This window comes from Chiloscyllium plagiosum, unplaced genomic scaffold (assembly GCF_037043375.1).
Source record: "Chiloscyllium plagiosum isolate Xiang-an unplaced genomic scaffold, Cpla_swu_hap1 HiC_scaffold_35, whole genome shotgun sequence".
Lineage (NCBI taxonomy): Eukaryota > Metazoa > Chordata > Chondrichthyes > Orectolobiformes > Hemiscylliidae > Chiloscyllium > Chiloscyllium plagiosum.
Genome location: NW_028270173.1, coordinates 5,757,576 through 5,782,455, shown reverse-complemented (window position 1 = coordinate 5,782,455; position 24,880 = coordinate 5,757,576). Strand labels below are relative to the sequence as shown.

Here is a 24,880-nt window from a genome sequence, read left to right as displayed (position 1 = left end):
AAAAACGGCCTTAATCTCTTTTTTTTAGATCTTTGGAGTCAAATGTCTGTGGGAAATGCGGATCAGCGTTTTCGCTCAGTGATGTGAAAACAGTTATCTCTCTGTGAAATGTTAGAAATGCTTTTTTGGGTCTCTCAGCTGCTCAGAATAATTCCAATAGAATTTATTTTGTAATTCTCTTTCAAAGGGTAGTGTTTACATGAAGCAGCGTGTTAGAGTGGGGGACAGGAGGGACCGAGGGAGGGACCAGCCTGGGAAACAGATGGCCATTGTAGATAAGAGCGCTGGGACTGAGCTCTATCTGCAAATCCGTCCACTGCCGGTGCGTCCACTCCCAGCTGTTCTGTTTATTGGATGCTGGTTAGGGGAGAAGCTGCAGGACTCAGGGGGGTGGGGGTGGGGTAGCAACCCTGTCAGAGGTTGCCATCTCTTGTGTGAGCCATTATAAGGTGCGGGCGGCAATGAAGAAATGTTATCAAGTCATAAAGTTGTACGACACAGAAACAGACCCTTCGGTCCAACTTGTCCAGATATCCCAACCTCATCTAGTCCCATTGGCCAGCACTTGGCCCATATCCCTCTAAGCTTTTCCTGTTCATATGCCCATCCAGATGCATTTGAAATGCTGTAATTGTACCAGCCTCCACCACTTCCTCTGGCAACTCATTCCATACACGTACCACCCTCTGCATGAAAAGGTTGCCCCTTAGGTCCCATTGCCCTCTCACCTTAACCCTATATCCTCCGCCCCATGGACCAAGGAGCTGAAATCAGAGGTGAGGTGAGGGCCCTTGACATCAAGGAGTCCTGGTCAAGCTGGAGTCAGGAATCGGGTTGGGTTGGGGATCATACCGGGCTGAGAGGAAGATGGTTGACGTTGTTGAAAGCCAGGTCGACACAGTCGCTGTGTGAGTTCCCACTTGATAGCATCCTGTTCACCCCCATCTTTAATAGCCCCTCCCTCCAACCCCAATGCTCAGTAGCAGCAGTGTGTACCATCTACAAGATACCCTGCAGAAACTCCCCAAACATCCCTTCCCTCCACCCCCCGACGCTCAGTAACAGCAGTGTGTACCATCTACAAGGTACTCTGCAGAAACTCACCAAAGATCCCCTCCCTCCATCCCCGATGCTCAGTAGCAGCAGTGTGTACCATCTACAAGATACCCTGCAGAAACTCACCAAACATCCCCTCCCTCCACCCCCCGACGCTCAGTAACAGCAGTGTGTACCATCTACAAGATACCCTGCAGAAACTCACCAAAGACCCTCAGGCAGCACTTTCCAACCCCACAGCCACTTCCATCTAGAAGGACAAGGGGCAGCAGATCCATGGGAACACCACCCCCTGCAAGTTCCCCTCCGAGCCCCTCCCCATCCCGACTTGGAAATATATCGGCCGTTCCTTCAGTGTGGCTGGGTCCCAATCCTGGAATTCCCTCCCTAAGGGACATTGTGGGTCTACCCACAGCACATGGACTGCAGCGGTTCAAGAAGGCAGCTCACCCCCACCTTCTCAAGGGGGGGCAACTAGGGACAGGGGCAGTAAATGCAGCTCACCCCCACCTCAAGGGGGGGGCAACTAGGGGCAGGTCAGTAAATGCAGCTCACCCCCACCTTCTCAAGGGGTGGTAATAAATGCTGGGCCCAGCCAGAGACACACACATCCATGACACACTCGTGAGTTAGATTCTACCCCCCCACTCTTCGGCCAACCCCTCCGTCCCCAACAACATCACTCAGAAAGAAGACCGCAATCAGACCACGTGGGGGTGGAAAAGTGAAGCTTTTTATTGAAGTGTCAGACTGAGGGCTGTGCTCACCAGGCAGTATGACAGCCGAGCTCTCCTGATATCCTGCTGAGGTCTCCTCCAATGCTCACTGCGTGTGTGTGTGTGTGTGTATATATGAGAGAGAAAGTGTGCATGTGCGTGAGAAAGTGTGTATATGTATTTGAATGTGTGTGAGAGTGTGTTTAGCAATGTGTGGCTCCTGTGTTATTCACGGACGGCCATGCTTTCTGGAACTGCTGGCCTGGGAGTAGGGGCCGATACCGTGAGCTGAAGTGAGGCTCAGTGATTGTGTGAATGTGGGGAGGTAGCTCTCCCTCCAATTCCCGGTGTCTGTTTTTGGTGACGGTGAGTGGGATGTTCCCCCAGGGGTGGATGCCTGTGAGCAAATTGTCTATGAAGTTGTGGAATAGTCAGTGAGAGCTTGTCACCTTCCATATCCCTGCCCCCCTCCCATCTTCCCCCTCTGTGTAACTTCCTCAGGCCAAACAAACTTTCACAAACCCTGCTTTCCTCCCCATCCCACGTCCCTCAGACCCTCCTCTCCAGTAATAGTGGCTTGCCTGGGCCTGGTTCCCTCCCTGTGCATCTCATTCCTTCCGAGAATGACCCCTCCCCTCTGACTGAGCCCGGGGTGACCCGAGCCAGCCCAGTTATCCCAACCTGGGGAGGCGCATTCAACAGCAAAAAGCAAAGGGTCGAGAGGGGGGAGGGGGTCTGGTTGGGGGTGGGGGCTTACAGAGTCTGCAGGCACCATTTTATTAGGGTGGGTGACTGGGAACTCTCTGCCAACGCCATCCTTGTCCCCACTCCACCACCACCTCTCTCTCTCTCTCCACTGGGACCCTCCCTCATCCCCAGGGAATAAGGAGAAGGAGAGGGGACTGGATGAAGATATTCTGGGATCGCTGCCCATTGAATCAGAGAATGGCTACCTAAGGCAGGAGGCCATTTGACCCATCGTGCCCATGCTGGCCCTTTCTCCCTTCCCCCTTTTCCACTCACCCCCCCACCCCCAGTGCAATAATTTCCCTCTTCGAGTAACCCGTTGTCCTCCAATTTGCTCCCCCCACCACCCCACCACAGCCTCTTCCACACCCACACACTGCCGTGTTTCTGTCTCTTGTCATTTCCCCTGAACTCTGAGCCTTTTAGTTCTCCAACAGTTTCTCCCAATCCCCTCTCCCAGCCGGCTCACGAGTCCTCTACCTTTAACCTCCAGCCCCAATGCAATGGCACAGCTGCCTATCCTCCTGCGTTGTCGCCATCCTCTGATTCCTTAGTGACGATGGTGCAGCTCCCCCACATTCGGCCTGGAGAACTGGGGGGTGGGTGGGGGAGGCCCAGGGCTCTCCTGACACCCCCCTGCCCCCCAGTAGTGGTGACCTTATTGACCGAAGCCTCGGGCAGCTTAGACGAAGGTGGAGCTGTCACAGGCAGCGTAGCTATAACCTTCCAGTTGATCGTCCAGTAGCTGCTTTATGAGAATTGCCTTCTCGTGTTCCAACTGAGTGATCCTCTGGCTTTTCCTGGACACCTCCTGTGGGTCAGAAACCCCAAGCGGTAAAGACTGTGCCTCTTTACTGTCGTGTATTGTTACGTTGTGGACTGAAAGGTGAAGGAACCCCTGCACATAAATTGCTTGACATTTTGGAAAGTCAGTCAGTGTACTCTGACAGCAAGCATTGTTCCCACAGCTGCTTGAGCAAGCAGTTATGGAATTGACTGCGGACTAACAGAAGACCAGGGGTTCTGAATCCAAATGGACAAAAGTGTTGATTGGTCTAATTGTTGATGACAAAGCCCTTTTGCCCAGCCACAGCCATGTGATTGGTTGACAGGTAACTGGTAGCTGAGGGAAGTGGGGAGCTATGGTGGCTGAGAACAAGATAGAGAGCGGGGGTCAGATCACCACAAGCTCTGGAGCTATCTCTCTTCTCTGCACCCAAAACCCATCTTAAACCTGAAGTTCATCTTGCCTTGTTGTTATGACCTGTGACTTTTAATTGGTAAATCAGGGACTTCTTGTCAGGGAACCAGCCACCCTGTGTCTCTTACAAACCAGTTGATTTGTAATGATAAAGAAAAATGAAGAACAAAAACCTCCCGATCAGCAGGAACCATCTCAACACATCATGTGAACAAAGACTACTGAACCAGTTCGTCAGTGTTTTCTCCTTGTGAATTTCCCCACCCCTATCTACGTCTGTTATGTCTGTGTGTAAGGAGAAGTTTAGAAGGGATTAGAGTTGTATTGCGGTGTTATAGTCCGATTGTGCTTAACCAATTCTTAAGGCTAGATCTAGTTACTTGTAATAATTAGTCATTCTTGTTGAGCAGAGAAACCTGGTCTATATTTTCAAGCAGCCTGGGTCATGGGGAAGTGATGGCCTAGTGGTATTACTGCTAGGCTGCTAATCCAGAGACTCTGAGGACCTGGGTTCAAATCCTGCCATGGCAGATGGTGGAATTTGAATTTGATTAAAAATTTGGAATTAAGAGTCTAATGATAACCATGAATCCATTGCTGGAAAAACCCACCTGGATCAGGAAGGGAAACTGCTGTCCTTACCTGGTCTGGCCTACATGTTACTCCAGAGCCACAATGACATGGTTGCCTCTTAACTGCCTTTTGGGTAATTAGGGATGTGCAATAAATTCTGGCTGAGCCAGTAATGTCCTCATCCCATGAATCAATAAAAAAGTTCAGGTCAGTTGGGGAACCTCATTTTGAATGGTTGTGCTGAATCCGGCAGACGAGCCCAGTCAGGGGAAGACACAAGATTGGGGCCTACTTGTGTTTCCATATCAGGGTACACCTGGAACAACAACACAGAGGGTCATCCCACTGCTGTGTGTACAGAGCTTCTGGGTTAGGGTAGAGTCTATTCAGCCCATCGACAGCTCCTCAGGTAGTCCATCCCATTCCCTACACATATGGGCTTGGCACTCCAACCCATACAGAACAGAAACAGACCATTTATTCCAACCCATCCATGCTGACCAGATATCCTAAATTAATCCAGTCCCATTTGCCAGCATTTGGCCCATATCCCCCTAAACCCTTCCTATTCATATACCCATCCAGATGCTTCTTAAATGCTGTAATTGTACCAGCCTCCACCACTTCCTCTGGCAGCCCATTCAATACACGTACCACTCTCTGCGTGAAAATGTTGCCCCTCAGGTCTCTTTTATATCTTTCCCCTCTCACCCTAAACCTATACCCTCTAGTTCTGGATTCCCCAACCCCAGGGAAAAGACTTGTTCTATTTACCCTATCCATGCCCCTCATGATTTTGTAAACCTCTATAAGGTCACCCCTCAGCCTCCGACGCTCCAGGGAAAACAGCCCCAGCCTGTTCAGCCACTCCCTGTAGCTCAGATCCTCCAACCCTGACAACATCCTTGTAAATCTTTTCTGAACCCTTTCAAGTTTCACAACATCTTTCATTTGGCAGGGAGACCAGAATTGCACACAATATTCCAACAGTGGCCTAACCAATGTCCTGTCCAGCTGCATCATGACCTCCCAACTCCTGTTCTCAATCCTCTGACCAATAAAGGAAAGCATACCAAACACCTTCTTCACTATCCTATCTACCTGCGACTCCACTTTCAAGGAGCTATGAACCTGCACTCCAAGGTCTCTGTGTTCAGTAACACACCCTAGGACCTTACCATTAAGTGTGAAAGTCCTGCCCTGATTTGCCTTTCCACAATGTGGCACCTCGTGTGTATCTAATTTTTCATTTTCTTTCATCTTCATCTACATCTCAAATTCCCATTTTCAAGAGCAAGTCTTGCATCTGCTTCCACTGCTTGGTCAGAGGGTCAGTCACCAGACCACATCAACTGAAACTCTGAGGGGGAGGCAGGAGAAGAGGAGACACAGCTTGTCAGTATGATGCTAACTGACAGATTTGGGGATGAATCTCAGCGTTACACTGCAGCATGCTACTGTACAGGGGGACCTGGGTGTCCTTGTGTCTGAATCACAAAAAATTGGTTTGCAGGTGCAGCAGGTAATTAGGAAGGCAAATGGAATATCATTGCGAGAGGGATGGAGTTTAAAAGCAGGGAGGTTATGTTGCAGCTGTACACGGTGCTGATGAGAGTATACGTGGAGCTCTGCGTGCAGTTTTGGTCTCCTTACTTGAGAAAGGATGTATTGACACTGGAGGAGGTGCAGAGGAGGGTCACTCGGTTGATTCCAGAGTTGAGGAGGTTGGTTTATGAGGAGAGACTGAGCAGACTGGGATTATATTGATTGGAATTCAGAAGAATGAGAGGGGATCTAACAGAAACATATAAAATTATGAAGGAAATGAATGAGCTAGAAGCAGGGAGAATGTTTCCACTGGCAGGTGAAACTAGAATTAGGGGGCGCAGTCTCAAAATGAGGGGGAGCAGATTTCGGACAGAGCTGAGGAGGAACTTCATCACCCGAGGGTTGGGAATCTGTGAGATTCCCTGTCCAAGGAAGTGGTTGAGACTATCTTGTTGAATATTTTTATGGCAAAGATAGATTTTGGAACAGGAATTAAGGGTTGTGGTGAGCAAGAGGGTAAGTGGAGCTGAGTCCATGAAAAGATCAGCCCTGATCTTATTGAATGTTGGAGCAGGCTCGAGGGGCCAGGCGGCCAATTCCTGCTCCTGGTTCTTAGGTTCTGATCACCGGGATATCCAAATTTGTGGATGAAACACAGACTGACTCTCCATAGAGTTAACAACAACAAAAAGGATAAAGGGGAGAGTGATTAAATAAATGGGTAAAATGCAGACAGATGGATTTTAAAGCTGCTTTAACTAAAAGGTTATGTATTTTGCAGTGACACAGGCGAGATCTGAGTTTTATTTGCAGGGACTAGCCTAGAGTCGGCAAGTACAAAATCTAATCAGAGCGGTGAGTGGAATGTTAGCCTTTATGGTGGAATACGTGCAGTTGTACAGAAGGCCATGTTTGCCAACATCTGGAGCACTGTGTGTGGTTTTGGCAGCCACACCTTCCAAAATAGCAGACTGACCTTGGAAGGAATGCAGCGCAGTTTCACAGAATGTTACCAAGGCTTTCACTGGGTTACTAAAAGGTTATTTCTCCTTCCTTTGCAGGTTTGCAGCATCACTGGGTGGGCCAGTGCCCATCGCCTGGCCCTAATTGTCCGTCAAGGGGTTGGTGGTGAGCTGCCTTCTTCAACAATTACAGTCGTTAGCCTGTGGGTAGACCCACAATGTCCCTTAGGGAGGGCATTCCAGGATTGGGACCCAGCCACACTGAAGGAACGGCCGATATATTTCCAAGTCAGGGTGGGGAGGGGCTCGGAGGGGAACTTGCAGGGGGTGGTGTTCCCATGGATCTGCTGCCCCTTGTCCTTCTGGATGGAAGTGGCCGTGAGTTTGGAAGGTGCTGTCTGAGGATCTTTCCACGGTGTGTCTTGTAGATGGTACACACTGCTGTTACTGAGCGTCGGGGGGTGGAGGGAGGGGATGTTTGGGGAGTTTCTGCAGGGTACCTTGTAGATGGTACACACTGCTGTTACTGAGCGTCGGAGGGTGGAGGGAGGGGATGTTTGGTAAGTTTCTACAGGGTACCTTGTAGATGGTACACACTGCTGTTACTGAGCGTCGGAGGGTGGAGGGAGGGGATGTTTGGTAAGTTTCTGCAGTGTACCTTGTAGATGGTACACACTGCTGTTACTGAGCGTCGGGGGGTGGAGAAAGGGGATGTTTGGGGAGTCTCTGCAGGGTATCTTGTGGATGGTACACACTGCTGTTACTGAGCGTCGGAGGGTGGAGGGAGGGGATGTTTGGTAAGTTTCTGCAGTGTATCTTGTAGATGGTACACACTGCTGTTACTGAGCGTCAGGGGGTGGAGGGAGGGGATGTTTGGTGAGTGTCTGCAGTGTATCTTGTAGATGGTACACACTGCTGTTACTGAGCGTCGGAGGGTGGTGGGAGGGGATGTTTGGTGAGTTTCTGTAGTGTATCTTGTAGATGGTACACACTGCTGTTACTGAGCATCGGGGGGTGGAGGGAGTCGAAGGTGGTGGACGTGGTGTCAGTTGCATTAGTTTCCGGAAGTAAAGTTAGATTTGGTAGCTCGGTTGGCCGGACAGCTGGTTTGCAAAGCAAAGTGACAAAAACAGGAGGGTTCAATTTCCAGACTGAGGACTCGTCTTCCTAACCTGACCTTTCACTTTGAGGCTTAGTGACCCTTATCTTAAACTCACCAGCTGACCTCTCCTTCCAACGAGGAAGCAGCCTCTGGGAGTTTGGCTGGTTTCATTCTGTGGAATATCTTGACTGGTACGAGGAGTCATAGTTTGAAGATATTAGGAGGAAGGTATAAAGGAGACGTCAGAGGTAGGTTCTTTACACAGAGAGTTGTGAATGCATAGAATGTGTTGCCAGCGATGATGGTGGAAGCAGAGTCATTGGGGATATTTAAGCAACTGCTGGTCATGCACATGGATTGCAGTGAGTTGAGGGGTATGTAGTTGAAGTTATTATATTTTACATTAGGATTAAACCTCGGCACAACATCGTGGGCCAAAGGGCCTGTTCTGTGCTGTGTCTATATCGATGGTTACAGAATGGCTTGTTTTACAAGGTAAGCTTGGATGGTAAGCAGGGAAGGTAAGCAGGGCCTGTATTTGCTGAAGAGGGAGAGGAGACTTGAGTGAAGAATTGTAGATTCTGAGAGGTCTTAACCAGGTGCTTGTGGAGAGGAGGTTTCCTTTTGTGAAAGAATCTAGAACGGGAGAGGGGGGGCGGTGCACTGTTTAAAAATAAGGTGCCATTCAAATGAAACAGATATGAGAAGAAATGTTCTGTCTCAGAATTGAGTCTTCAAAACAATCTCCCTCAATAATCAGCAAAAGTACTTTTACAGCAGTGGGAGGTGGATTCTTAGTAAGTAAGGGAGTGACAGGTTACCTCAGGAGGAGGAGAATGTGCAAAACCAGATCGCCGCCTCATAGAATGAGGAGCAGGTTCAAGGGGCCGAATGGCCTATTCTTGCTCCTTGTTTGTGTGTTAGGAAGTGTGTCCTTCACAGAAAAGAAGCAGCAAACTAACTCCCAGAGTCGACGATGAGCAAGTTGAAATCTGAGACTGATCTGAGTTTTGCTGGCCAAGGTTATTAATGGAAGGGAAGACAAGGTGGGCGGATGGAGTGAGGGTAAAGCTCAGATCTCATTGAATGAACAGGACAAGCTGGAGGGGCTGAATGGTCCCCCTTTTTGTTCCTGAGTTGCCTAACGACCCCCAGCGAATGCCACCTATTGGTTGCATTAATCAACCATTGGGATTGGACCAATGCAGCTGACATCGGGCTGGATGGTGCCTTGTTCAGATTGCCATTTGTCAGTGGGGAATGTCCATGAGTCCCTCCTGCCTGATAGCCTCCAAGTCTGATAGTCCCTTCAGGGATGTTGGTGGTGAATAATCCACACAGGTATTTCCTACCTTGGTCAGCCAGTAGTTGTGCTGTTTCAGTACCTCCAGGTTCTGTTGCTGGGACCTCCTGACTTTTGCTCTTGGGGTCAGAGGTTCTGGGTCAGCCTGTCCCGTGTGGCAGTGTGGTAGAAACATCTGTAACAAGCAAGGACTGTTCAGGTGACGAGGAACACCCCCCCCCCCCCCCCCCCGCCTTGCGGTTCTCAGTTTGCACTTCTAACCACAGGAACGGTTGGAGGTGCGGGGCTTTACCCCACTCTCACTTAACGGAGCGCACGGCCGCTCGATTTAAGGAGGAGGCATGGGGCGTATTTCTCGCCTCCACCCCCTCCCTGCCCGGTGGATTTTATCATCGGTTGGCAAAGCGTTCAAGATGTGCCCCTGCAGATGCCTCACTGTGAATCTAACAAGAGCATCAGTAATTTTGAGTAAACCCGGCCAACATAATTAATCAAAAACAAAATAAATATTTATCTTTATAATGAAACAGGAACAGGAGGAGGCCATTCAGCCCTTCGAACCTGTTCCCCCATTCAATATGATCATGGCTGACCATCCAACTCAGCCCCCATTCCCAATTTCTCCCCCAAACCCTTTGATCGATTTGCCCTAAGAACTGTATCTAACAGCCTTTTAGATCCACAGAATCGGCACAGAAACAAACCCTTCTGTCCAGCATGTCCATGCCAACCAGATACCCAAACGTAATCTAGTCCCATTTACCAGCACTTGGCCCATATCCCTCTAAACCCTGAGAGAAGGTGAGGACTGCAGATGCTGGAGGTCAGAGCTGAAAAATGTGTTGCTGGAAAAGTGCAGCAGGTCAGGCAGCATCCAAGGAGCAGGATTCCTGAAGAAGGGCTTATGCCCGAAACGTCGATTCTCCTGCTCCTTGGATGCTGCCTGACCTGCTGCACTTTTCCAGCAACACATTTTTCAGCTCCCTCTAAACCCTTCCTATTCACATCCAGGTAAGTGAGAGGAGAAGGCTGGTACAATTGCAACATTTAAAAGGCACCTGGATGATTATGTGAATAGGAAGGGATTAGAGGGAGATAGGCCAAGTGCTGGCACATGGGGCAACATTAATTTAGGTTATCTGGTAGGCATGGACGGGTTGGACCGAAGGGCCTGTTTCCGTGCTGTACATCTCTATGACTCCATGAGTCAGAGGGAGTGCAGCACCTACAGAACAGCTATCGTCTGGAGGGGGTTTTATACTGAACTCCCGAAAAGATCCCACTGGATTATCTTGGAGAGAACAACGGAGTCTTTCCCAGTGTCCTGGCCCATCATTATCCCTGCCTCTGCCAGCCTTACAATAACAATTCATCATTATTACAACGTAACACACAGTTTGTTGACACAAATTCGCTGCAACGCAATTGTTGAATTGGGGACACTGTTTCTATAGCACAAAATTTTAAAGCATGCATTGGTTATAACACGATTCTGACCCTGTTAGTTTGGTGCTGTTATTCTGCAGTTTTCTTATAACACGGGATTGCATGAGAATGTTACTACCACATTATCGCAAAACCGCCTGTATATCCTTTCCTTTCCGTTCAGTACAGTTCCCACAATTCTACAGGATGTGATACTTTGAAGGTATGGCAGAGATGGTGAAAGTGTTCTGGGTGTGCAAAGCTTTCAGTTTTCCCCGTGTTAAGTAAGGAGTAACAGAACCGATAGCGAGGCACTGACCCTGTCTGCGCTAGAGATGAAGTCACTGAGGCAGCAGTTGACGTGCTGGATCTTGTCCTGAAGAAGGGATGGATGGTTCACGAGAGATGTGGAGGCCTGTTCCTAAAGAGAAGGACAGGGCAGGAGGGAGAGACAGAAAGAAAATGAATACTCTGACAAGCGAATCCACCTCTCAACTCCCAATTCTCTCTCTGCTTCCTGAAGGTGCCCACAAGGAATCTTTCCCCACATACCTCACCCAAAATGCCTTTTATAGAGTCATACCAGACAGCGGTTACCCTTCGGCCCAAGTTTAGATCTATGCCACACTTTAGGTCCCATAGCCTAGATTGCTATCACATTTCAAGTGCTCATCTAAAAAGGCTATGAGGCTTCCTGACAGTGCCTGCCCGGTTCCCCTCAACATCCTCTGGAAAACCCGAATAAAACACTACAGGAAATCCAAAATAAAAAATGCAGGCAGTGCTGAAGAAACTCAGCAGGTCTGGCAGCATCAGCAAAGAGAGAGAGAGAGAGAGAGAGAGAAAGAGAGAGAGTTAATATTTCAGGTTTAAAGACTCTCCTTCAGAACCCAAGGGTCTTTTCTAAAGAAGTGTGTGTGTGTGTGGATTTGGGAGACTAACTCTGTCAGACTCGCTGAGTTTCTCCAGCAATGGCCATTCTTAATCCCACTTCATGTCATCAAACCCTCCGAAGTCAAATGCTATTCAGACGTTCAATCTCCCCCTTAGCCTCTGGCTCCTCCAACGGATAGCAAGTTGAAGCAGAGACAAGAGATACGGCCTCTTGAACCTGCTCCATCACTCAGTGCGACCGTTTGTTCTTTCACAGCGTGGAGATGTTCAGGACCAGGAGGCCCTGGGTTTCAGGCTCACTGTGGGACTTGGTCCCTGAGGAAGGGTGTATTCAAAAGGAGGCCAAACAGGGTCCGTATCCACCTGTAAAGTCCTTCCAACGCGGGGTGGGGTGGGGAGGATTCCTGGTCAACTATGTGAGGGACAAAAATAAACAGTGATTTGCCATCTTGGTGCGGAGCTCCAGACTGATGTGGGCAGATTTTACAAAGAAACGTACATTGCCACAAGGGGGCGAGGGTGAGAAGTTGGCTGGAGAACTGCTGTGGTTCAGATTGGTGCTAACGACAACGGGATTTGGTTCCCCCTTGTCCATCTAGGAATGTTTCGGTGGCCTGGTCCCTTGATGCAAGGTCACGGTGTTCTGAGTCAGATCAGACTCAATGAGGAGCTGAGAGAGGTCTCATTCCTGCCAATGCAGGTGTTTATTGGGCCACTTTCTCTTGATGGAACGCAGCCCATGGGAGTCTAGGTACAATAGGCACTGTTCCTAGAGGCATGACACTCATCCACAGATTCAATCAATAAGCACTTCGACCTGGACCCAATATACCGGCCACTGCAGCGGACAGCTGGAACTGACAGCGGCAGAGACAGGCCACTACAAATGCCGGAGGAAACATCACAGAAGCGCTTCACAGGAGGCTCCCAAGCACTGAGGATGTCACCTAGACAGGAGATGAAATGTCTGCAACACAAATTCCCAGCTCGGCGAACAGAACCACAACACTGTTTTCAGGGAGTTGGCGGGGGAGAGGGAAGGGAGTTCCGCACTTGGACCCACTCATAAATTCATGTAATAGGAGCAGAATTGGGCCATTCGGCTCATCGAGTCTGCTCCGTCATTCGATCATGGCTCCTCCTGCCTTCTCCCCCTAACCCTCCAACCCATTACCAATTAAAAACCTGTCTAACCCCTCTTTACATTTACTCGCTGTCCCAGCATCCAACACACTCTGGGGTAGCACATTCCACAGACTTTTGGAGACGTACTTTCTCCTTAACTCTGTCCCAGAATGCCCCATAACTGGAAGCTCCACGTCTATTTTATCCACACCTTTTATTGTTTTGAGTACCTCATCTCGCCTCATTCTTCCAAATTCCAGAGAGTATTGGCCTAAACTAACACTGGAGGAGTTAGCACATCAGCACGGGGGCCCATGACACCCTTGTCCCCCTGGTGGTAGAGGTTGTCAACTGCACTTTGCCTGGCCCAGCCCCACATCTCAGGACTGTCTCAGGATCTCTGGTCTCTTTACCCTCAGTCACCTATCCAGATAGGGAACGCAACAAGGGTTCTCCGGCCGATCCCTGGGTTGGTGGGATTGTCCTGGAGGACTCTGGGCCTGAACTGGCCACGGTTCAGAAGAACAAGAGGTGATCTCGTTGAAATCCACGAAATCCTTAAGGGGCTTGACAGGGGGTTTGGATGGAGGAAGGTGATTAGCCCCATGCTGGGTGGGAGGGGAGTGACAGTTGCAGAATAAGAGATGGGTCTTTTATAACAGAGAGGAGGAAGAAGGTGGAAAACCTTAGGAATTCTCTAGCCCGGGGGGCCTTAAGAACTCAAGCATCGATGATACTTAAGACAGATTTCTAGATATTAAAGACCATCAAGGAAATTAGGGACAGGCAGCCAGGAAAATGGTGTTGAGCTGGTAGATTAGCATTTAATGATTGGCAGGGTACCTCTCTAGGACAGGACACCCCACTTTCCTACACCTCATCCTCCTCCCTGGGACACCAACCGCCCGAAAGCACGGACCAGATCTAACGTCTGCTGGCAGCGCCCTGCTCACTTTCTCTCCGGGGCTCTCGCTGCTGTGCCTCAGTCTCTGCTGGACCTGGTGGATTTCCTGGTGGTACCAGTCCCGTGCCCGCTCCACCATACCCAGGCCATACCACAGGGCATCACGCTGCTGCTCCAACTCCTTCATACGCTTCAGCTGAAACACACAAGCATGGTGAGGTGGCACTCTCTCCCGAATCACACAGATCACCAGATCACTTCCATGAATTGTAAGCTCCCATTGGTTCCCCTGGGTAATGGGAGCAGGAGGAGGAAGGGGTGGCTGGTCAGAGAGAGAGAGAGAGCAGATGTGATTTGCCCACTGCCCGCCAAGTCCAGATGAGGTCATGTGGGCATCACTGGGGATGCCCGTGTGTCTATGTGGCCAACAGCAATGATGACTGACGTCTGGTGGGCACACCACAACTCACCACAGAGACCTTTCTTACCTCAACCCACCCCTCCCCTCCCTGACAGCTTGCCCCCTCCCAAGCTCCAAGTGGAGAAGCATCCTCAGCTTTGCCCCCAAAAAAACAGAGGTGACCCCCCCACCCCCCTCCCCAAATTACCCAGGGATAGATCAGTGGGATAGATCTACCTCTCACAACTGCCCCAGGGGCTGGTTTAGGTTCCTCTTGTTGTTAAAGTTGGGGAAAGTGAGGACGGCAGATGCTGGAGCCCAGAGTTGAAACACCCTTATTCTTTTAAATGTTCCATTAAATTTCCCCAAATGACCTCCCTTTGAAGTTGGGAGGTTGGCGTAATATTAACTTTGAGCACTGGTGTAAGTGGGGTGAGAACTAACCCCAATCCTTTAAGTGCCCCATGATTTGGCCAACAAAGCAATTTAAACTGTCATGGAATCCTTAAAGTGCAAAAAGAGGTCATTTGGCCCAAAGAGTCCACACCAACACTCGGGAAACTTTCCCACCCTACACCTATAATCCTGCATTTCCCATGGCTAACCCTCCAAGCCTGCATTTCCATGGACACAACTGGACAATTTCCCATGACCAATTCAACCCAACCTGCACATCCCTGGACACCATGGGACAATTTCCCATGTTGAAAAATGTGGTGCTGGAAATCACAGCAGGCCAGGCAGTATCCGAGGAGCAGGAGAATCGATGTTTCGGGCATAAACCCTTCTTCAGGAATGAGGCTGGTGTGCCAAGCGGTCTGAGATAAAGGGTAGGGGGGAGGGGCGCTGGGAATACGATAGGTGGAAGGAGGTGAGGGTGAGGGTGGCCATGGCCAATCCACCCTGAGCTGAACACCTTTGGACCGTGGGAGAAACCGGAGCACCCGGGGTTGACCCACGCAGACACGGGGAGAATGTGCAAACTCCACACAGACAGTCGACTGAGGGTGGGATCGAACCCAGGTCCCTGGTGCTGGGAGGCAGCAGTGCTAACCCCTGAGCTACAGTGTTGGTGAGAAACTATTGCCCATCTCATTTACCCAGTGTCAGACAGTCAGAGCAAGCTCTGGAATTCACTCCCTAAATCTCTCGCCTCCCCTCCACACCCTTATTCTTTTAAATGTTCCATTAAATTTCCCCAAACGACCTCCCTTTGCCTGGTGGGGTTGGAGGGCTTGAGTGCCCCTTCCCAGGGATGTTCGGGAGCTCCGGTATGGGATCATCTTCAAAGTGGTGCTCCCAATGTCCTGTTTGAACTGACATTGCTGACTACAAAGGAGCAGACGGAATGTGGTGCAGAGTCGCTCCAAACAATGGGGCCACAGAAAAGTGAATCCAGATTAAATTTCACTCTGGCAGTGGTTATTTGTCAGGGGAGCCTGGCTTGCACTCAGACAGACCGAGAGTTCAGTTGGAGGTGGTGTGCGGGGTGTGGGCCGCGCTAACAGGTTGGATGTATTTCCAACTAATGGAACCAGGGGAGGCCATTCTGCCCCCTCCCGCCTGCGCTGCTTTTAATTATGGGACAAGGACCTGCATCTCAGCACTGACTTATAACAGCAGCATCGGAGGGGGGTTCGGGCTGCGTCGGTACCTGGCAGCATCCGTGTTGGCAAGATCCAGTGAGGGGATGTCCCGACAAGACAAGATGCAAAACTTGCCTTACTTTTGGGAAATAAAGCAGGGCAGGTGACTGAGGGGTCAGTGGGGGAGCACTTTGAGGCCAGAGACCATAATTCTATTCATTTTAAAATAGTGATGGAAAAGGATAGACCAGGTCTAAAAGTTGAAGTTCTAAATTGGAAAAAGGCCAATTTTGACGGTATTAGGCAAGAACTTTCGAAAGCTGATTGGGGGCAAATGTTCGCAGGTAAAGGGACGGCTGGAAAATGGGAAGTCTTCAGAAATTAGATTACGAGAATCCAGAGAAAGTATATTCCTGTCAGGGGGAAAGGAAAGGCTGGTAGGTATAGGGCATGCTGGATGACTAAAGAAATTGAGGATTTCGTTAAGAAAAAGAAGGAAGCTTATGAAAAGTATAGACAGGATAGATCGAGTGAATCCTTAGAAGAGTATAAAGGCAGTAGGAGTATACTTAAGAGGGAAATCAGGAGAGGCAAAAACGGGACATGAGATAGCTTTGGGAAATAGAGTTAAGGAGAATCCAAAGGGTTTTTACAAATATATTAAGGACAAAAGAGTAACTAGGGAGAGAATAGGGCCCCTCAAAGAACAGCAAGGTGGCCTTTGTGTGGAGCAGCAGGAGATGGAGGAGATACTAAACAAGTATTTTGCATCAATGTTTAATGTGGAAAAGGTCATGGAAGATATAGACTGTAGGGAAATAGATGGTGACATCTTGCAAAATGTCCAGGTTACACAGGAGGAATTGCTGGATGTCTTGAAACGCACAAAGGTGGATAAATCCCCAGGACCTGATCAGGTGTACCCTAGAACCCTGTGGGAAGCTAGAGAAGTGATTGCTGGGCCTCTTGCTGAGATAATTATATCATCGATAGTCACAGGTGAGATGCCAGAACACTGGAGGTTGGCAAACGTGATGCCACTGTTTAAGAAGGGTGATAAGGACAAGCCAGGGAACTATAGGCCAATGAGCCTGACGTTGGTGGTGGGTAAGTTGTTGGAGGGAATCCTGAGGTTCAGGATGTACATGTATTTGGAAAGGCAAGGACTGATTAGGGATAGTCAACATGTCTTTGTGCGTGGGAAATCATGTCTCACAAACTTGGTTGAGCTTTTTGAAGAAGTAACATAGAGGATTGATGAGGACAGAGCGATAGATGTAATCTATATGGACTTCAGTAAGGCGTTTGACAAGGTTTCCCATGGGAGACTGGTTAACAAGGTTAGATCTCATGGAATACAGGGAGAACTAGCCAAACAGACATAGAGCCATACAGATGTACAGCATGGAAACAGACCGTTCGGTCCAACCCGTCCACGCCGACCAGACATCCCAACCCAATCTAGTCCCACCTGCCAGCACCCGGCCCACATCCCTCCAAACCCTTCCTACTCATATAACCATCCAAATGCCTCTTAAATGTTGCAATTGTACCAGCCTCCACCACATCCTCTGGCAGCTCATTTCATACACGTACCACCCACTGCGTGAAAATGTTGCCCCTTAGGTCTCTTTTATATCTTTCCCCTCTCACCCTAAACCTATGGCCTCTAGTTCTGGACTCCCCGACCCCAGGGAAAAGACTTTGTCTATTTACCCTATCCATGCCCCTCATAATTTTATAAACCTCTATAAAATCACCCCTCAACCTCCGACACTCCAGGGAAAACAACCCCAGCCTGTTCAGCCTCTCCCTGTAGCTCAGATCCTCCAACCCTGGCAACATCCTTGTAAATCTTTTCTGAACCCTTTCAAGTTTCACAAGTGGCCTAACCAATGTCCTATACAGCCGCAACCTGACCTCCCAACTCCTGTACTCAATACTCTGACCCACAGTGGTTAGCACTGCTGCCTCACAGCGCCAGACACCTGGGTTCAATTCCCGCCTCAGGCGACTGACTGTGTGGAGTTTGCACATTCTCCCCGTTTCTGTGTGGGTTTCCTCCGGGTGCTCCGGTTTCCTCCCATGGTCCAAAAATGTGCAGATTAAGTGAATTAGCCATGCTAAATTGCCCGTAGTGTTAGATGCTGGGGTAAACGTAGGGGAATGGGTCTGGGTGGGTTGCGCTACGGCAGGTCGGTATGGACTTGTTGGGCCGAAGGGCCTGTTTCCACACTGTAAATAATCTTATACCAAATGCCTCCTTCACTATCCTATCTACCTGCGACTCCACTTTCAAGGAACTATGAACCTGCACTCCAAGGTCTCTTTGTTCAGCAACACTCCCTAGGACCTTACCATTAAGTGTATAAGTCCTGTGAAGATTTGCTTTCCCAAAATGCAGCACCTTGCATTTATCTGAATTAAACTCCATCTGCCACTTCTCAGCCCATTGGCCCATCTGGTCCAGATCCTGTTGTAATCTGAGGTAACCCTCTTCGCTGTCCACTACACCTCCAATTTTGGTGTCAACTGCAAACTTACTAACCTCTTATACTCACATCCAAATCATTCTCTGGATTCTCGTTATCCCATTTCTGAAGGCTTCCCATTTTCCAGCCGTCCCTTTACCTGTGAACATCTGCCCCCAATCAGCTTTCGAAAGTTCTTGCCTAATACCGTCAAAATTGGCCTTTCTCCAATTTAGAACTTCAACTTTTAGATCTGGTCTATCCTTTTCCATCACTATTTTAAAATGAATGGAATTATGGTCACTGGCCCCAAAGTGCTCCCCCTTATTTCCCAAGAGTAGGTCAAGTTTTGCACCTTCTCTAGTAGGTACATCCACATACTGAATCAGAAAATTGTCTTGTGCACACTTAAGAAATTCCTCTCCATCTAAACCTTTAACACTCTGGCAGTCCTTGTCGATGTTTGGAAAGTTAAAATCCCCTACCATAACTACCCTATTATTCTTACAGATAGCTGAGATCTCCTTACAAGTTTGTTTCTCAATTTTCCTCTGACTATTGGGGGGGGGGGTCTATAATACAATCCCAATAAGGTGATCATCCCTTTCTTATTTCTCAGTTCCACCCAAATAATTCTTGGATGTATTTCCGGGACTATCCTCCTTCAGCACAGCTGTAATGCTATCCCTTATCAAAAATGCCACTGCCCCTCCTCTCTTGACTCCTTTTCTATCCTTCCTGTAGCATTTGTATCCTGAAACATTTAGCTGCCAGTCCTGCCCATCCCTGAGCCATGTTTCTGGCTGTTTGACTCACTTCTGTTCTCAGCTGTACCAGTCTCAGATCGATCTCTTTCCTCACTATCTCCCTGGGTCCCACCGCCCCCCCCACCTTACTGGTTTAAATCCTCCCGAGCAGTTCTAGCAAATTTCCCTGCCAGTATATTAGTCCCCTTCCAATTTAGGTGCAATCCGTCCTTCTTGTCCAGGTCACTTCTACCCCAAAAGAGATTCCAATGATCCAAAAATGTGAATCCTTCTCCCATACACCAGCTCCTCAGCCATGCATTCATCTGCTCTATCCTCCTATTCCTGCCCTCACTAGCTCGTAGCACTGGGAGTAATCCAGATATTACTATTCTTGAGGACCTCCTTTTTAAATTTCTATTTAACTCTCTGTAACCTCCCTTCAGAGTCTCAACCTTTTCCCTTCCAATGTCGTTGGTTCTAATGTGGACAATGACCTCCTGCTGGCCCCTCTCCCCCGTGAGAACATTCTGCACCCTCTCTGAGACATCCATGATCCTGGTACCAGGGAAACAACACACCATTCTGCTTTTTCTCTGCTGGCCACAGAAACATCTGTCTGTACCTCGGACTACAGAATCTCCTAACACAATTGATCTCTTGGAAGCCGACGTACCCCTCGTTGCATTAGAGCCAGTCTCAATACCAGAAACTTGGCTGTTCGTGATATGTTCCCCTGCATCACCCCCGACATTTTCCAAAACAGCACACCTGTTTGAAACGGGTATATCCACAAAAGACTCCTGCACTAGGTGCCGACCTCTCTCACCCTTCCTGGAGTTAACCCATCTATGTGACTGTATCTGAGACTTGCCCCCCTTCCTTTAACTGCCATCCATCACATACTGTTGCTGTTGCAAATTCCTCATCGCTTCTATCTGTCTCTCCAACCGATCCACTCAATCTGATAAGATTCACATCCAACAGCATTTATGGCAGATATAATCCGCAGTAACCCTTAAACTCTCATTAAACTCCCACATCTGACAAGAAGTACGTGTCACTGCAAAGGCCATTTTTGCTCCTTCATCTACAGACCCAGAAAATAACACCATCTTATTCCTCTACAAACACTGCCCCAGGTTAAATTAATAGCTATGGCTTATATTTTAAGTTTAATCAAGAGACTCATCTCCAAAAACATATAATCAAGAAAGAATCCACTATACTCACTACTGCAGCCTTTCTCTTGGACAGACTTAAAACAACAATTAGCTTATCTGATTCTGTGTTGTGAACTTCGCCCAACAGTTCCTCCAAGATTAGTTGTGAATTTCACTGTTTGTTAATTTTCCCAGATGCACTCCGATGTCCAGCCATACACGAATTCAAACAGCAAAGGCGGTAACTGTGCAGGTTTTTTCTCTCTCTCTCCTGCACTGTCCCCCACCATGTGCTTCCTTTGTCTGCTCTTCTCCCTTTTAATCTGCTGTCGTTTTGACTTTTTTTTTCCAAAGTTCCAAAACAATGTAACAGCATATAAAACAGTAATTGCTGCTCCTGGAATTTAAGAAAATCACCTCCAACACCTAACTACCTCAAAAAAAGGAGCAGCTCTTACAGCCAGAAATGTTTCCCGTCCTCCATCTTGGATTACCCAGAATCCTCACCATTTGGATACAGAACTGGCTCAAAGATAGAAGACAGAGGGTGGTGGTGGAGGGTGGTTTGTCAGACCGGAGGCCTGTGACCAGTGGAGTGCCACAAGGTTCAGTGCTGGGTCCTCTACTTTTTGTCATTTATATAGAAGATTTGGATGTGAGCTTAAGAGGTATAGTATAATAAGTTTGCAGATGACACCAAAATTGGAGGTGGAGTGGACAGCGAAGCGGGTTACCTCAGATTACAACAGGATCTGGACCAGATGGGCCAATGGGCTGAGAAGTGGCAGATGGAGTTTAATTCAGATAAGTGCGAGGTGCTGCATTTTGGGAAAGCAAATCTTAGCAGGACTTTTTCACTTAATGGTAAGGACCTAGGGAGTATTGCTGAACAAAGAGACCTTGGAGTGCAGGTTCATAGCTCCTTGAAAGTGGAGTCGCACGTAGATAGGATAGTGAAGAAGGCGTTTGGTATGCTTTCCTTTATTGGTCAGAGTATTGAGTACAGGAGTTGGGAGGTCATGTTGCGGCTGTACAGGACATTGGTTAGACTACTGTTGGAATATTGCATGCAATTCTGGTCTCCTTCCTAACAAAAAGATGTTGTGAAACTTGAAAGGGTTCAGAAAAGATTTACAAGGATGTTGCCAGGGTTGGAGAATCTGAGCTCGAGGGAGAGGTTGAATAGGCTGGGGCTGTTTTCCCTAGAGCATCAGAGGCTGAGGGGTGACCTTATAGAGGTTTATAAAATCATGGGGGACATGGATTGGATAAATAGACAAAGTCTTTTCCCTGGGGTGGTGGAGTCCAGAACTAGAGGGCATAGGTTTAGGATGACGGGGAAAGATATAAAAGAGACCTAAGGGGCAACTTTTTCACACAGAGGGTGGTATGTGTATGGAATGAGCTGCCAGAGGAAGTGGTGGAGACTGGTACAATTATAACACTTAAGAGGCATTTGGATGAGTATATGAATAGGAAGGGTTTGGAGGGATGTGGGCCGGGTGCTGGCAGGTGGGACTAGATTGGGTTGGGATATCTGGTCTGCATGGACGAGTTGGGCCGAAGGGTCTGTTTCCATGCTGCATATCTCTATGACTCATCGTGGTAAGGGCATCGGTGAAAGCTAGATGGCATCAAAGGGTCAATGGCGTGGTGAAGGGGACCTGTGCCAGGCCACCAAGCCCATGACCTATGACTTTAAAAAGCAGGACTGTCAAGTTGGACACGGTATTCCTTCAATTTGCTGCCTTTGTATTCTATGTTTTGGTTTGTTTTCTCTGTGGTTTAAGATGGCGCCAGACACTAAGCAACACTTTCCTCCGTGTCTTATAACAAGACACGCTTGACAATAAATAAATCAACGCAACTGACTTATCTGCAAAATCTTAGTCTCAGAAGTTGTTTTCTTGTGGTGAACTGCTCTAGATTGTAAAGCGTTTCCCAGTATCACTTCGGAACTCAGCTCTGACTTTAACACAATGCTGCCCCTCCCCTCTCCCCCAACTCGCTTTAAAAAGTGCCTTGAGTGTGGAGGGGGTCTTAGTTTCAGGATCCTCTGAAAACAGAATGATTCCTCAGACTGTTCCCGGGATTCTGAGAGAGCAGAGCCCCCAGCTGTGTCACAGATGCTTTCACATTCCTGCAGGGTCAACAGATACTTTCAGAGCCAGAGAAAGGTCCCCAGACGGTGGGCTCTCGAAATGATCAGCTAATGACTTGTGGAGTATAGCCAGGGGAGGGGGAGCTGTGTGTGTAGTGGTAGTGTCCCTCCCCTCTGAGCGAGGTGAAGCTGGGTTCAAGTCCAGCCTGCTCCAGAGGTGAGTCTTAACCTGCTTAAACAAGTTGGTCTTATTGTTTTTAAAGAAAGCACGTTTCATCTTTGAGAAGCACCGATCGCCTTGTTAGTGGGAGGAGGCAGCAGAGAATTAAACAAAAACACATCAAAGCAGGAAAGGGAAGCGAGGTTTGCTCTCCAAAAGGAGATATCTCTCTCTCTCTCTCACCTGAACTTGCACCGTTTATTATTAAACCTGCACTCCTTTTCCTCCACCATGTACACTCCCTTTTGCACTGGGCCTCTCCCTCTGTCAAATGCAAAACTAAATAAAGACGGAATTTTCCCGTCCCCTTCCAGTTCTAAAAGGGAGTCAGGCTGGAAATGAAAACGCTAACTCTCTCCCTGCACAGGCCCCTGAATTTCTCCAGCACTTTCCTCTCTCACTCTCACTCTCTCTCTGTGCAGACTGTGAGGCGGATGAAGAAGATTGCACTTACCCACAGGAAGAAAGCAGTTGCTTCCAGGCGACTGGGCAAGGGGATGACGACCAGGGTGTAGCCAGGCGGCAAAGGCATAGGGATGGGGAGGGGAGAGGGTAGAGAAGGTGGGCTTTGAAGGGGGAGAAGCTACAGGGTTTGACCCCCTCCCCCCTTCACTCCTCCCCCTCAGTCACCCCTCCCTCCAATACCTTGGTCTCACCACCTCCTCTGGCCCTCTCACACACACTCACAGACAGACACACACAATCAGAGACAGACAGAGACACACACAATCAGAGACAGAGACACAGACACACACTCAGACAGAGACTGACAGACACAGACACATAGAAACTGACACACTCAGAGACACACACAGACACATTCAGAGATAGACAAATACAAACACACAATCAGAGACAGACACATACACACACAATCAGAGACAGAGACAGAGACTGAGACACAGACAGACACACACTCAGACAGAGACTGACAGACACAGACACGCATAGAAACTAACACACTCAGAGACACACGTACACAGACACATTCAGAGACAAACACAAACACACACGCAATCAGAGACAGACAGACACACGCACACACTCAGAGGCAGAGACTGAGACACAGACAGACACACACTCAGACAGGGACTGACAGACACACAGACGGAGACTGACAGACACAGACACAGTAGTCAGAAACTGACACACTCAGAGACACGCACACAGGCACATTCAGAGACAGAAAATTACAAACACTCAGAGATACACATGCACACTCAGACAGGCACTCACACACACACACACACTCAGAGACAGACACACACACACACACACACACACACAGACCCAAGCTGGAGCACTGCCACTCGGCTCTGACTGAGTGGAATGCCAAAGGGCTGAGGCACGATGAGAAGGGGAAGAGTTACTGTCTGCCTGCAGAGGAGACTGCCCTCCCTATCCCCCCGGCTCAGGGAGATTAAAAGCAAACTGAACTCCGGATTTAACCCAGGCCTGAACAGCAGGCAGCATCCAGCACTCCCTCCCTCCCACTGGCAACACACTGCTGACTACAGCAGAGCCCCGGGCCCCCGCCAATCCGAGCACTCCAACACTCCTTAACCCTTTCCTGACTGCCTTTCATTCTCCTGTGGGTGTGTTATACAGTCATAGAGATGTACAGCATGGAAACAGACCCTTCAGTCCATGCTGACCCAATATAGTCCCACCTGCCAGCACCCGGCCCATATCCCTCCAAACCCTTCCTACTCATATACCCATCCAGATGCCTCTTAAATGTTGCAATTGTACCAGCCTCCACCACATCCTCTGGCAGCTCATTCCATACACGTACCACCATCTGTGTGAAAAAGTTGCCCCTCAGGTCCCTTTTATATCTTTCCCCTCTCACCCTAAAGCTATGCCCTCTAGTTCTGGACTCCGCCACCCCAGGGAAAAGACTTTGTCTATTTATCCAATCCATGTCCCCCATGATTTTATAAACCACTATAAGGTCACCCCTCAGGCTCATCCATAACAGAAAAGGCAGGGTGAGGGTCCAGGGAGTGCAGCTGTCGGAAGCAGATCACTGTTGCCCCAGTCCAGGGCACATTGAAAGCCAACAGGCAGCAAGGGAGGCAGAAGAGTTTATCACGAGGGGATTTGAGTGCAGGAGTCAACTTGTCTTTTGTAAAGCCTTAGTGATTTTGCAACTGAAGTTTTCAGACACTACTTTGAACCATGGAATCATAATCACACAGTACGGAAGAGATCCTTCGGCCCAGCAAGCCTGTACTGCCAAAACCCATAATATTCATAGCCCTGAAATATTATGACATTTTCAAGTGCTCATCAAAACACTTTTTAAAGGTTGTGAGGTTCAACTACTCTCCCAGACAATGTATATCCCACCATGTTCCCTCAGACTCCCAGACAATGTATATCCCACCATGTTCCCTCAGACTCCCAGACAATGTATATCCCACCATGTTCCCTCAGACTCCCAGACAATGTATATCCCACCATGTTCCCTCAGACTCCCAGACAATGTATATCCCACCATGTTCCCTCAGACTCCCAGACAATGTATATCCCACCATGTTCCCTCAGACTCCCAGACAATGTATATCCCACCATGTTCCCTCAGACTCCCAGACAATGTATATCCCACCATGTTCCCTCAGACTCCCAGACAAT

General features: G+C 48.8%; 1 protein-coding gene across 1 annotated transcript; it reads right to left on the bottom strand.

Moving 5' to 3' along the window:
- Positions 1–1,767: 1,767 nt before the first annotated feature.
- LOC148139994 (suppressor APC domain-containing protein 2-like) lies at positions 1,768–23,698 on the bottom strand. The gene is made up of 5 exons (XM_087979143.1): positions 22,698–23,698; positions 13,606–13,752; positions 10,953–11,054; positions 9,258–9,383; positions 1,768–3,330 (listed from the first exon to the last, which is right to left on the bottom strand). The coding sequence occupies exons 1-5, from the start codon at positions 22,773–22,775 to the stop codon at positions 3,202–3,204; spliced, it is 582 nt and encodes a 193-aa protein (XP_087835269.1). The 5' UTR covers positions 22,776–23,698; the 3' UTR covers positions 1,768–3,201.
- Positions 23,699–24,880: the final 1,182 nt, after the last annotated feature.

What these genes read in the sequence shown, in the direction of transcription:
- LOC148139994 (XM_087979143.1), bottom strand. Translation starts at nt 22,775, where the DNA reads ATGCCTTTGCCGCCTGGCTACACCCTGGTCGTCATCCCCTTGCCCAGT. An exon ending in TCATCTCTAGCGCAGACAGG is followed by an intron (nt 9,384 to 10,952) that starts GTCAGTGCCTCG and finishes TGCTTGTTACAG; the next exon opens with ATGTTTCTACCACACTGCCA. An exon ending in ACAACTACTGGCTGACCAAG is followed by an intron (nt 3,331 to 9,257) that starts GTAGGAAATACC and finishes TCTGACCCACAG; the next exon opens with GAGGTGTCCAGGAAAAGCCA.